This window comes from Rutidosis leptorrhynchoides, chromosome 10, assembly GCF_046630445.1.
Source record: "Rutidosis leptorrhynchoides isolate AG116_Rl617_1_P2 chromosome 10, CSIRO_AGI_Rlap_v1, whole genome shotgun sequence".
NCBI lineage: Eukaryota > Viridiplantae > Streptophyta > Magnoliopsida > Asterales > Asteraceae > Rutidosis > Rutidosis leptorrhynchoides.
In genome coordinates, this window is record NC_092342.1 from 151,986,738 (window position 1) to 152,001,348 (window position 14,611).

Genomic DNA, 14,611 nt, shown 5'->3' on the forward strand with positions numbered 1-14,611 from the left:
AGTTATAGAAATTGAATTAAAGTTTGAATATGATTATTACATTGTATTAGAAAGATAACCTACTGTAAGTAACAAAGGTTTCTTGATCTTGGATGATTACTTGGAATGGATTTAGAAAACTTGGAAGTAAACTTGCAATCTTGGAAGTATTCTTGATTTTATGAAACTAGAACTTTTGGAATTTATGAAGAACACTTAGAACTTGAAGATAGAACTTGATAGAGATCAATTAGATGAAGAAAATTGAAGAATGAAAGTATTTGTAGGTGTTTTTGGTCGTTGGTGTATGGATTAGATATAAAGGATATGTAATTTTGTTTTCATGTAAATAAGTCATGAATGATTACTCATATTTTTGTAATTTTATGAGATATTTCATGCTAGTTGCCAAATGATGGTTCCCACATGTGTTGGGTGACTCACATGGGCTGCTAAGAGCTAATCATTGGAGTATATATACCAATAATACATACATCTAAAAGCTGTGTATTGTACGAGTACAAATACGGGTGCATACGAGTAGAATTGTTGATGAAACTGAACGAGGATGTAATTGTAAGCATTTTTGTTAAGTAGAAGTATTTTGATAAGTGTCTTGAAGTATTTCAAAAGCGTATGAATACATATTAAAACACTACATGTATATACATTTTAACTGAGTCGTTAAGTCATCGTTAGTCATTACATGTAAGTGTTGTTTTGAAACCTTTAGGTTAACGATCTTGTTAATGTTGTTAACCCAATGTTTATAATATCAAAAGAGATTTTAAATTATTATATTATCATGATATTATGATGTACGAATATCTCTTAATATGATATATATACATTAAATGTCGTTACAACGATAATCGTTACATATATGTCTCGTTTCAAAATCATTAAGTTAGTAGTCTTGTTTTTACATATGTAGTTCGTTGTTAATATACTTAATGATATGTTTACTTATCATAATATTATGTTAACTATATATATAACCATATATATGTCATCATATAGTTTTTACAAGTTTTAACGTTCGTGAATCACCGGTCAACTTGGGTGGTCAATTGTCTATATGAAACCTATTTCAATTAATCAAGTCTTAACAAGTTTGATTGCTTAACATGTTGGAAACACTTAATCATGTAAAATAACAATTTCATTTAATATATATATAAACATGGAAAAGTTCGGGTCACTACGCGATAGATCTATCTTTAGGATTCGCGTCAATTAGTGTGTCTGTTCCCTAATTCTTAGATTACCAGACTAAAAAGGGGCATATTCGATTTCGATCATTCAACCATATAATGTAGTTTCAATTACTTGTGTCTATTTTGTAAAACAGTTATAAAAACAGCGCATGTATTCTCAGTCCCAAAAATATATATTGCAAAAGCATTTAAAAAGGGAGCAAATGAAACTCACTATTCTGTATTTCGTAGTAAAAATACATATAACATCATTGAACAAGTGCAAGGTTGGCCTCACATTCACGAACCTAAATTAATTATATGTATTTATATGTTGGACAATATTTGTCTAACAAATTAAGTCAAGTCATAGTGTACCACTATCCTAATGCTCGAGACTAATATGCAAAAGTCAACAAAAATCAATTTGACCCAAAATGATTTCCAAAATCCATACATGATTATTATTTAACTTAAATATATTAAACTTATATATATTTAAATATATTTATTAGATTTTATTAAAGTAATTTATAAAAGTCATTTATTAATAAAAGCTTATATTAAAATAAGAATATACTTTTATGTATTTTAAGTAAATAATTTTATAAAGTTCATTTAATATCATAGAAATATAATGATAGGTTTTATTCATGTAATTATATTACGTGTAATAAAATATCTTTGTATTATATATTTATTTAATAAAATAATTTCGATAATAACAATAATAATTATAAGTTGTATTATTTTGTAATAATAGTTATTATTGTTCTGCTAATAAAATATCTATATTTATATTTACTAAAAATGATATTAAAATGATAATTTTTATTAATAATAGTACTAAGCTGATAATAATAATGATATTTTATAATAACAATGATATTTCTATTAAAAATGATAATTTTAGTAAAAATGATAGTTTTAATATTAATAATTCTTTTAATGAATTGATAAAAATAATAAGAACGATAATTTTATCTAATTAAATATCTTATAATATTTTAATTTCATCATGATACTCATAATCATTATTTCCTAATCAGTTTGTAGAATATCTTTTAGTCGTCTTTTATATCGCATTCATAATAATGATAATAATATTAGTCATAATAGTTAGATGATACTAATATCAATTTTTAATGATAATAATACTAATAATAAAAATTATCATAATGATAATACTAATAACTATTTAAAAAAATTTAATCAAAATGATAATATTAATAATGATAATAATTAATAATAATAATAATAACAATAAAAAAATTCTTTTACTAATTATACTTAAAAATGATAATATTATTAATCATAATAATAATAATAATTAATAGATAAAAATAGTAACGACGATAATAACGACGATAGTAATAATAATCATTTTAACAATAATACTAAAATTCAGTTGACTATAATTTCTAATCTGTTCATCGAAATCATTCGAGTTCTAAATGAAAAGTTCTTAATTTTTCGCTAGCTTTCCAACGACATGCATATCTTATACCTTATCTCAACCGCATACGTAACTAAATCAAGATTCAACATATCCTATCTAATGAAAATATCAAAAGTACAAGCATGCATAATCCTATATTCTCGAGCACTAGTCAGGGATACCCTATTAATATATAAAAGTTAATTTATGAGTACTCACGTATCAATATTGAGATTCAATATTGCAGGAAAGGTACGTAGACGCCACGGAGATGATAAACACTAAATTGACCTCGCGAGCATACCCATGAACCACACCCATTACCTCCATAGCTATAACTCATAATTCCCTTAACCCTATCCCACTCACAAAACGTGTTTTGAGCTAACTCGCGCGTACCTCTTGTCGTAGTATTTTATGTATAATAATAATACTACTAATATTAATATCATAAGAATCTTTAATAATAAAATTAATAAATAAAATAAGTAAGTAAATAATACGGAGTACCATATAGAGATAGATAGATGGATAATGAAGAAATGAAAATGAAACCAGATCGAGTGAGTTTTAAGGACCTCACCTCACCAACTCCCCCATGCGATCGCATGGGGGTTCCTTGAGATTTGCATGCGATCGCATGCTTGCATATCCCAGCTCATATGCATTAACAAACTCGCTGCCGACACCTTTTTTACATACATTACACATATGTTACGTAAATTATATATTATTTAATATATATTATATTTAATCTTTAGAATTAATTAAATATAATATTATATTTACGTGCGTAGTAAAAATGTAATTTTTGTTCAAATGACTCGTATGTTGTCACTCGACTCATGTACCACTTTCGGTTTTTCGAACGCACTTTCGTACGTTTAGAAAACTAGCCTTTTACGTTATGCGACTTGTACTCTTATTAATAATTTGGCTTACTCATCAATAATTCACTTTAATAAAAATGTAACTTATAAAATTGAGCGTTGTGGTCATTTTCTTCTATAAATCAGTGACTCGTTGTATATCAAAATGTATTATTTTAAATCAAGACGTTTTATGACTAAGTTATATATATATATATATATATATATATATATATATATATATATATATATATATATATATATATATATATATATATATATATATATATATATATATATATATATATATATATATATATATATATATATATATATTTTATTTAGAATTGTAAATCTATACGTAATATATATGTTTGAAATATTTACCTAATGATATAATATTTAGTCTTTCAAAACTAAATATATTTCAAAGTTCGTTTTAAAGTCGTTTAGAAAAATATTATAACTCATAACGTTTTCATTTGAAAACTTAAATAGATACAATTCATTTATGTGTTACCTTTTTAAATATCAATCGCATTACCAAACGAGAGTTACTATCGTGTACTAAACTTATTTGAAAACATATATATTTAATGAACATGTTTTAAATACACGTTGCAAGTTATTTATATATATAACAACCAATATTCCAACCTAGGTTTATTTAATCAAAGACATTTTAAATAAATAAGTTCTATTATATCGAAAAAAGTTTTCATACATTTGGAAATTTCATCAATTGATTAATATGCAATTTAGTCTTCCACTAGCTTTTGTCTAACACTCGATATTTGACACATTGTCCTTATATGCTAATCGCTTTACCATTTTCCGAATACCGTTAAAAAGAAAGGTTTTCTAAATCAAAGTGGACCTCTCAATTGAGACTCGCAATCATATAATGTAACTGTTAAATCACTCATTTGATAACATCTTCTAATTCCATCGATAACTATTTGAATATATTAAGAAACAAATACGTTTATGTAAAGTATTATACGTCTAATACTTGGTTAATGTTTTCAAGTTATAATATATACACATATACATATATAATCAGATTTGTTCATATAATGGTTCGTGAATCATAGAAACTTGGTCGAGGTTTAAATGAATGTATGAACACAGTTTAAAAATCTTTGAGATTCAACTTACAACTTTTCTTATCGTGTCGGGAATATATAAATATTAAAGTTTAAATTTGTCAGAAATTTTCGGGTTGTCACACAATGTTGCACGAAAGTCGAACTCTTAATCTCTCGCTAAGAGAGGCAGACTACTACCACATGAGCTACAACACAAAGTTTCCAAACTATATATTTTGAAGGTTATTCTTAGTGAAATTCTAATTTTGATTGTTTTTCATTTGAACCGATACAGAAACTGAATTTGAATTCAGTTCGTTTTGGATTCGATTTTGACGTATGAATTCAATTTTGACATATGATTCCAGTTTTTCAATTTGGCTTTAATTTTAATTTTCCTTTTAGAACTTCAAAACCAAATAAATTGTCCCGATTAAACCGTACAAATCCACAAATCATAAGATGGACAACCGTAATTCCTATACCAAAATGTAGATAAGTAAATGACCTGTTACACAAGACACCAAATCCAAGCTTCAAAAACTAGGGACCAAGAATAGTAACGCTTCAATAGCGGCGGATAAATCTGGCGTCGTGTGATTGGCTGGTTTAGTTTCTATTGGATTGTTCTTTTAGAAGTTGTATTCTGCTTTTCGATTCGTAGGTCTCGTGTCTGTTTGTTTGGTGGTTTTTTTTTTTTCCCTTTAGGAGTTATTTTAATTGAAGTTTCTAAGTTATTGTTTTCTTGGTTTTCCTTGTTTTGTTGTTAGCCTCGGCTTGAATCTTATTTTGATAGTTTGATAGTTTAGTTTTTGAGTCATTTTAGCGGTTAGTTACTTTCTACATGCTAGGGGAGCTAGGGTTAGTTGTATTTGTTTTTCGGTAATTTCATATTTCTTTGTAAAAGTTCCTCTCATTATATGCTTGTAGTTTTGTTTTTTGGAAATGATCTATAACAGCTATTTTTTAAGTATACATAACTAAATATGCTTTATAATGTTAAAAGTAACCATTCAATTCCTAAGTAACCATTCAGGCTTGACTAAGTGGCCACCGAGTTGCCTAATGAAGCACATCACCCGGGTTCAATTCCTGGCTATGCCAAATTGTTCAAAAAGTGAGTGTGACTAGAGGGTGCGTATAATGAGCAATTCATCCGGTACCAGGTCTCGCGCTCGGGGGACTTGATTATCCGAAGTTTTACCTTTTATGGGGGAGCTAATGTGTTCGTTCATAGGAGAGTTTCATCGCTTACTAAAAAAAAAAAAAAAAATGTTACAAGTGTATATAACATATTAAAACATGTATGGTTGAGTAAGGCTCATATTTAATTGTGTCGAGATGGTTTGTTTTCATAAAAATAAATAAATAAATAAGCACTCTATTGGTAACACCGCATTCCACCAGGGCACCAGACAGAAAGCAACTTCATAATCTTCAATTCTTCCCCCTATCGAATTCAATCATTCCTGTAAAAAATAAATAAATTAAGATTAAAAACTCGATACCAATAAAAATTCCCTGTTGCATTCTGATATTTTGCAGACCGGTGTATTCATCAATTTCTCGAAATCAACTACTCATATCTCATAATAAAATGGGTGATATGAAAGATAAAATGAAGGGATTCATGAAAAAATTCAACACTTCTTCATCATCTGGTAAATTCAAAGGCCAAGGTAGGGTTTTGGGGTCATCATCTTCATCAATTCCTCCAAATCAAGTAAATTCAAACCCAACCCGACCCGTTACCCAGATACCCAACCCGAAACCCGCTCCATCTCCGAAACCCTCATCATCTAGTTCCAATATTTCACCTCAAAAGCCTATAAATTATGAACAACCTGTAAAGTCAACGGATGGATTCGACCCATTTGATGCTTTGATCACAACAGGAAAACGGAATAAAAACGGGTATGATTTGAAAGTGTTTGAATGTCCGGTTTGTACTCGAGCATTCGGATCAGAAACAGAGGTTTCCGATCACGTGGAGACTTGTTTATCGAACCACGAATCAGATTCGAAGTCGAAAATCAACGATAACATCGAAAAGGATGAGGCCCAAAATGAATTGGAAGCTTGTGTTAGTACCTATGTGTCTGCGAAACCATCTGATGGGTCAGTTGAGATTGTGCTTAAGTTGTTGAAGAATATAATCAAGGAGCCTGAGAATGTTAAGTTTAGGAAAATTCGGTTAGGGAACCCGAAGATTAAGGAGGCGATTGCTGACGTGCCAGGCGGGTTGGATTTGTTGGAGTGCGTTGGGTTTGAACTGAAAGAGGAAAACGGTGAGATGTGGGCCGTAATTGACGATGCAACTAGTGACAAGATTAAGGTGATTAAGCAAACAGTTAACTTATTGGAACCATCTAAAGTTGAATATGTGACGACGCGGGTAGCTGGGCAGGATAAGGTTGTGGAGCCGGTGGAGGTTAAGAAAGTTGAGAGACAGGTATAATTTTTATTGAATTGAATTGAATTACCGCATGTTTTATGTACTAAATCGTCTTATAGGATTGCTTCATAAGTTTGTTAAGGCTAGTTAAACAAGTATTGGTTGCCTTTATTATATAAGACTAAATGAAGTATAACAGATGCATGCGGGTACTAGAGATGGTTGTTAGTATAACATTTCAATAATTAGTTATTGCCAATTCTTGAACGAGAAATGCATATGCATTTTTTTGCATATATTAATTGTAATTTTTTTTTTTTTTTTTATGCCTTTGTCATTTGCCAAAGTTAGAATGTAGGTCCCTAAATGTGGTGAGATGAGATAAAGTATGTCCCGAGTCCTTTTACTCTATATGAAAGGCCTACCAAAATCCGCAAGAGAAACTAACTATTATGTTACTTTAACTTAATCATTTCAAATAACTTGTTGGGTTTCTTCTATCTTTCGTATGGTCATTTGACTATTTATATTGATCGTTTTCTTGTTCGATTTGGTGCACATAACTTGTTTGTGAATCCATAAATAAACAATATTTTGTACCTTGAACAGCTATAAGCTATATTCACTAGTGTTAACACCAGCCGATTTCGTTTCTTCATTGACTTTTTGTTGGATATTAATTTGGAGTATTGGAAGAAAACAATGATGCTAAAGAATCTTATTTTAAATTTTGGGAAGTCAAAACTCTTAATTTAATTTATAACGGCAGGTAAGTCTCTAAATAAAATCCTAACTAAAGCCCTTAATGAATAAGACAAAATTTTAATAGAAAAGAAAGGAACTAATGAAAATTAATGTGACTAAAATTTCACATTTTTAGTTGTTATTTGAGTAGTGAAGGTAAGAGTCAAAGTTTGCGTTTTTAATAAAATCATTGAAACTAACCAACTTCCTCCTTTAGTTTTGAATATATCAACTCTTAGTGCTGATCGAACCGATCTCAAGTTAACTAGAGGTTTAGGTAGTTTATATGCATGATTCAATATATCTATCAACCACGTAATCTTAATTACGTTCCTTACTCTATGGAATGCCCTTTTGATTTCTCCAGTTAAAAAATGAGTATGCTTTGTGGACCAGATCATTATCATCAATCTACGTAATGATTAGTAATTACAATGGTTAGCTACTTATCTGTCTACTGTACTAATTTTTTTTTTCAAAACTTATGTAGCATTTTCGATAAGGACATTCCAAAATTTACTACTACAATTTATGTAATTAAAAGGAGTTTCTTGTTAAGTTCTGTTTGTTAACAATGGAACTGTATAATTTTTGATATGTTTTGTGTGAAATTATTATAATTATCATCTTGGATATCAGATTAGGGTGTTCTTTTCGGTGTCTGAAAGTGTGGCTGCGAAGATAGAACTTCCAGAATCTTTTTATAATCTTTCCATAGATGAAGTGAAAAGAGAAGCTGAAACGAGACGAAAAAAGCTCGCTGAATCTCAACTTTTAGTACCAAAATCATACAAAGAAAAACAAGCCAAGGCTGCAAGAAAAAGACATGGAAAAACTGTCATTAGAATACAGTTTCCTGATGGGGTGGTGATCCAAGCATTTTTTAATCCTAGAGAACCAACTACTGCTCTTTACGAGGTTAGTTTTGTAAAATCTCAACTTATTACATTCTAATTAGTTTCACTTTGGGTCTTGTTAATGTTGGCGAATTGAAGATTAGACCGAACTTTATGTTTCTGAATACACTTTGTGCATTTTGGCTTTGGTTTTAAAGTTACAAGGTTAGTTTTTATGAAGAGCTTGTATAGTTTTTACTTTTAGGGTTGATTCTAATATAGGTCTCATTTATGCTTTGAGTAATGAAGATCAAACCCTTAAATAAGATCTATAATCGAATGGAATTATAAGTAATTAAGTTTGTGCATATTGATTCAGTTTTGAAATTTTTTACTTAATAGTAGTAATAATTATAAAAAGTTCAATTTTATTTATACTCCTATGATCAGTTCCATCTAGTAAATTGGAGGCCCACTTCGTTGGGAACAAAAAAAAAAGCCCAAAAAAGAGCCAGGTAAGGGAGGTTTACTGTTAGCGAGGGAAAAAAAAAGCAAAATGGCAAAATGACTTTTTTTACCCTTGTGAACAGTAAACCTCCACCTTAATTAGCATATTGTTAAATATGCTAAAAATTGCAGACCCACTTTTCTACAAAAGGAGTGGTGGTTTTACTTGATGATATTTTCTGTATTCAAAATTTGTGCATTTTGGATTTGGTTTTGAATTTACTTTAGTATATAAAAAACATATTGATAAGAGGTCTCAGTTTTACTAGTTAAATGGTTATTTCCATTTATTAATTCCAGCAGGGATGAAAACATAAGACCTGCAATATTAAATGTTGCACAATGAGCAAATATATATTTTTCTAACTTAATTTTTTGCAATATTAAATGTTGCACAATGAGCAAATATATATTTTTCTAACTTTTTTTTTTTTTTTTTTTTACTACGTACAGTTTGTGAGCTCATCGTTAAAAGATCCCAGTTTGGAATTTGAGCTATTGCATCCTGTTGTGATTAAACGTCGTGTGATTCCAACGTTTGGAGAAAAAGTCATAACACTTGAAGAGGAGGATTTAGTTCCCTCAGCTCTCATCAAGTTTAGACCTAAAGAAACAGATTCGGTTGTTTATACAGGTCTTTGTAACGAGCTTCTTGAAATCATGGAACCCCTTGTTTCAGAATCAGCAGTTGGATTGTGATAACAGTTTGATTATGGTTTGGATTAATGTCCCAAATTATTATTGTAATTGTATGACATCAATTTGTTTGTTAATCCATCATGAATGTTAATATATATACTGTTTCACTGTTTTCAGATTGTATTAATTGGTTTATTAGATAATTTTTTTTGTTATCTAAATTCTTGATAATTGATACAATAGAAAAGGAAATGCTGTTTTAATTTGTAAATAAATTGTTAATAGTTTAATGCTTAGGATTAACTTTAGTTAATATTTTGCTAATACTTCAGTTGATATTTTGCTGTGTTTTCTTTTCTAATCAACTTTAGGAATTGCTGTTGTAATTATCTATTTAACCTTTTTTTTTTAACGAGAATGAATAGAAGAGATGAAATGACTGATTGTCATTTTTTCTAAGAAAACACTGACAACAACTACTAATATGTCTGAAAAATTTGTAGTGTGTGACTTGTTAAACAAGTTTTAATTTCTAACATGCGGTTAACTTTGGAGATTCTTAAAGGCAACTAGGATTGAGAAATCAGTTGGTGCTCTTACGAAGCATGAGTCGAAAGACGTATAGGAGATTGCCATGATGATGATGATAACACATTGGAAATTTATGGTGGACGAATGTCTGGATAGTGCAAATAAAGTTAAGACGTCCTATACAAAAGGTTGATCCGAAAACTTGTATTACTCTAGTCAAGTGACCAAACACTCGTTGAAGTTCCGCATACTAATTTATAATAGTTTACAAATAAATGAATCACGGTCATGAGATTATCTCGATTTTGGCTATTGATTTGAGATGTGGGAGTCTATATAAACAAACTCTCGTTTATTCTAACTATCCTAAACGTGTGTTTGTACTCACACAATATATTCTTAATAATAACTTGTATCAAAATTAACCAAATATGTGATTGTTATGTGTTTTGGTTTGTTAAATTATTTAGGGGGGTGTGCATTGTGTTTGTGTGTTCTCTTAGTTTGGAGTTGTTTGTGGTAGTATCCTTTGCATTTATGTAGTTTTTGTTTGGGCGAGGCTCGGAACAGTTAGTGTGTTTTAGTTAGTTAGGCTTTGATGGTTTCTTATTTCGAGGCTTGTCGGTTTCTCCTGAATCCCAGTCCGGCTCTTTCATTATTGATGATGTAGTCTTTAGTTATAAAAGACTTCGCTATTTTGCCAAATAAACATAAAAAATAACCAAATGATTCACAAAATGATTGGATTTTCTCTGTGCGAAGATGCATTTAGTTAAGAATGATAATTTTCATGAAAACAATTCAAAATACCTGAAAAATAACAGAAAAGACCTTGCTAGTTTACTTTCAAATGGATCATGAAATAAAAAGACATGACAAAATTAACTTCGATGTTTCGGAACATTAGCTAGGTGATCAATCATACATTAGAGTTTAATCTAATCAAGGATTGAGTACAATGAGGGGTGGAATGTGGTGTTGATAATGTTTATGGGACCATATGATCGTCTTTCAATAACATCGAGTGATCAATCACCATGTCCCGATCTTGATGGAATTACCTTAGCCAAATTATGATTGATCCTCGGGCAAAGTCACGAGTGAATCACAAAGGCTAAAGCAACCTCCCAGAATCAACAACCTAAAATGAGAGGCCAAGATCTCTATTTATAGGTTTGAAATCTTCGCGGATTTAATGTTTGTGCACACTTTATTAATCTGCAGTGTTTATGCGGGACACTTTCGCGATCCTGAGTTTATACGAGCTTCCGCATTGTAACAGTGCGGAATACGCAGTTGTTGTTTATTTGCGCAGCTTTGTTTGCACTTGCTTTTGTTTTGCTTTTTGCACTTAAAATATGCATATACATGCCTACGTATATGATCAAGTCCCCCAAGTCTATTGTGTTATATTTTCGCAAGAAATATAACATAATAAACTCTAAAAATTGTAGTTAAAAAATGTATTCTAAATGGTCCGCAAAATTAGATCCGTCATGCATGCAAATGTAGCCGGCTTATAGACTTTTTGCGTCCCATCAGAATTTTGCTAACGACTCTTTTCTAGCCGTTGATATGTTTCTGCAAAATTATAGCCGTTGATATGCCATCATTGCGTTTAATCCTTTAATGCCTCTATTAGGACTATAAATAGGACCAATAATAGCATAATTCAACTTTACGCTTTCCTCTTCATTTCGTTTCGATCAAAACAATTTATTGCTAGAAAATCAATTCTGCACAATTCTCAATTTCTTTTTGCAATTCATACTCGTAATCACTTGTCGTTAATTTCAAACAATCTTTATTCGTCCTTAATTGATCATGGCTTCTCCTTCCCGTACATCTGCAACCACAACAACTACTAATTGCTTTTCATCGTACATGACGGATGAATAGATTGAGCAACTAAATATTAACTATCCATTATTGGATCAATTCTTTCCCGTTGCACCAGCAGAGGATGCGAGAGCAGACAATCCGCCTGAGGGCATGATTGCGATTTATGAAACCGCTATATACCAGGGAAATCTCATATTCCTGCTAACCGATTTTTTCTTGGGCATATGCGACTATTACAACATTGCCATTCCCCAACTTCACCCTTATGCGGTAGCGAAAATCGTACTTTACGAGATGTATTGTTATCACACCCCCAGTTAGGGCCTGGGCGAAATGTGACTTAATATCAAAATATACCAACATATTATAATAACGAGAAGTTAAACTTTATTGAGTACGCAGCGGAAAATGAAATGTCGTTACAAAGGAGTAAAGTAAATGTTTAAATGCAATAGTAATAAATGCGATAATCTCTTGATCCTATGTCCAAGTAGCATCACATAAGCAGTAGATAAGTAAGCTTGAATCAAACAGCACCTGAGACAAAACATGCTAAAGTGTCAACCAAAAAGGTTGAGTGAAGTTCATAGGTTTACAAAAGTTTGACCGTTGTTTTAGACCACAAGATTTAGTTTGTAAAGTTGATCTCCCGCAGGATCAAAAAGTTATGCCAAAGCGTGATATTTAGACTAAACGTTCAAGTTTGCCCCATGACAAGTTGTGTCATCGATTTAATTTCATTATCAAGTAATACAAAGACTTAGTCAAATGTATCGGGGACGTTACTCCCGATAGGCCTACCCCCAATAATTAAGCATGCAGCAGCAATTAAAAATATCACTGTAGGGACTTAGTCGGACATAGCCGGGTATAGCATAGTTTAACAGTTTGGTACTTGTGTCTAAATTGTAAAAAGTAAAAACAACATGTGTCTCACCCCAAGTAAAGTAAGTAAGTTTGCTAGCAATAAAGAGGGGCTATGAATTCACCTTAAATAGCAGTTGAAGTATTCCACGCAAGAAGGAAAGTAAAGCAAGTAAGTGATCTGGATATCAACCTAGAGGTATAACATTTGATTAGTTAATGTCTAACTGACATAAAGTATGTTTATTAATATAACAACTATATTGACAGTGACGGTTTTCGAGAAAAGTTCCTATTTCTCAAAAGTTTCTATTTTTGAAAACTTACTATTTATGAAAAGCTTCCACTTATAGTAAGCTTCTAGTTTAAAAATGTTCGGGTTATAATTCTTAACAAAGATGTTGTACAATCTCGCCCAAACTTCGTTGCTAACATGCAAGTCACTCGAATGATCTATTGTTACCGAGTGGCCCAGGATCTCTTGACCAGAATCTAAGTCTTGGCATTCGAGATCCACAAGCGTCCCATAATGGTAACAAGGATCACCCTAGGCCACAAGTAGCGGTGAAGTTTGTAGTCTTTGTACGCTATCTTTAATTATAACCTTCACGTTAGGTGCGTATATACATATATATTCATTAATTTGATTTTAATTATAATTCCTATATATTAATTCATAAAAATACTTTTATAATTTTTAGTAACATATATTACTAATTATAACATGTTATTTATTTTAATTTTAATTGCATATAATTTATAACATTATTTACATGTTTTGGTAAAAAATAAAATAATAAACCCAAGTAAAAAGTAAAAAGTAAGAAAAAAAATACTTACTAGTAGTAATTCTTCAAAGAGAGAATGAGAGAAATTTTGGTGTAAGTTTGAATGAGAAATGAGGGGTATTTATACTTGAAAAAATTAGGTAAAAAGAATAAAATAATTAAAAGAAAAAGAAATATTTTAATTTTTAATGGGATTTTAAAATTCAAAAGTATTAAATGTTAGGTCATGGGATAATGCACAAAATAAAATAATAAAAGTAGTTTTTTCATTATAATTTTTAATTAAATGTATTTTATTTATTTATTTATTTTTTTAAATTCATTTATTTTAAGGATTTTTTTTATATAAATAAACAAATTGATTTAGTGCTTTTCCAAGAATATTTGTCAATATTTTTTTTAATTTAATTAATAAATACAAATTTTGCATAAAATTAAAAATAATTCGGTATTTTGTATTTTTAATAATAATTATGATTTTAATTATTAAACTATAGTTTTAGTAAGTTTATAAATATTATTACATTTATATATAATTAGATTTATTATATAGTTAAATATATAATACATTAACTAAATAATAAAAGTGATACAAATTTTATATACTTAGTTAAATTATGTCAAATTATATAAATTAATAATATATTATTTATTTAAGCGTACATTGTTGACTAAAAATTACTATTCGGTCAATATTTAATTGTATATAACAACCCTTAATACATATAGTCAGGCAGATAACCCTAGGGTTAATTCAGTAAATTTTGGAAGTCGAAAAGTGAGGGTTGTTACAGTACCTCCCCGTTAATAAAAACTTTGTCCCGAAGTTTTAGGTAGACTTCTCGGATGCATCAGCGGTTGAGAAGAGATGGGGATATTTCTGTTTCATTTGGTC

General features: G+C 29.9%; 1 protein-coding gene across 1 annotated transcript; it reads left to right on the plus strand.

Annotated features, from left to right (window-relative positions):
• Positions 1 to 5,913: 5,913 nt before the first annotated feature.
• On the plus strand, positions 5,914 to 9,931 carry LOC139872354 (plant UBX domain-containing protein 2). Its single transcript, XM_071860206.1, has 3 exons — positions 5,914 to 7,022; positions 8,349 to 8,627; positions 9,506 to 9,931. The coding sequence occupies exons 1-3, from the start codon at positions 6,168 to 6,170 to the stop codon at positions 9,749 to 9,751; spliced, it is 1,380 nt and encodes a 459-aa protein (XP_071716307.1). The 5' UTR covers positions 5,914 to 6,167; the 3' UTR covers positions 9,752 to 9,931.
• The last annotated feature ends 4,680 nt before the right edge of the window (positions 9,932 to 14,611 follow it).

What these genes read in the sequence shown, in the direction of transcription:
- LOC139872354 (XM_071860206.1), top strand. Translation starts at nt 6,168, where the DNA reads ATGGGTGATATGAAAGATAAAATGAAGGGATTCATGAAAAAATTCAAC. An exon ending in TTAAGAAAGTTGAGAGACAG is followed by an intron (nt 7,023 to 8,348) that starts GTATAATTTTTA and finishes CTTGGATATCAG; the next exon opens with ATTAGGGTGTTCTTTTCGGT. An exon ending in CAACTACTGCTCTTTACGAG is followed by an intron (nt 8,628 to 9,505) that starts GTTAGTTTTGTA and finishes TACTACGTACAG; the next exon opens with TTTGTGAGCTCATCGTTAAA.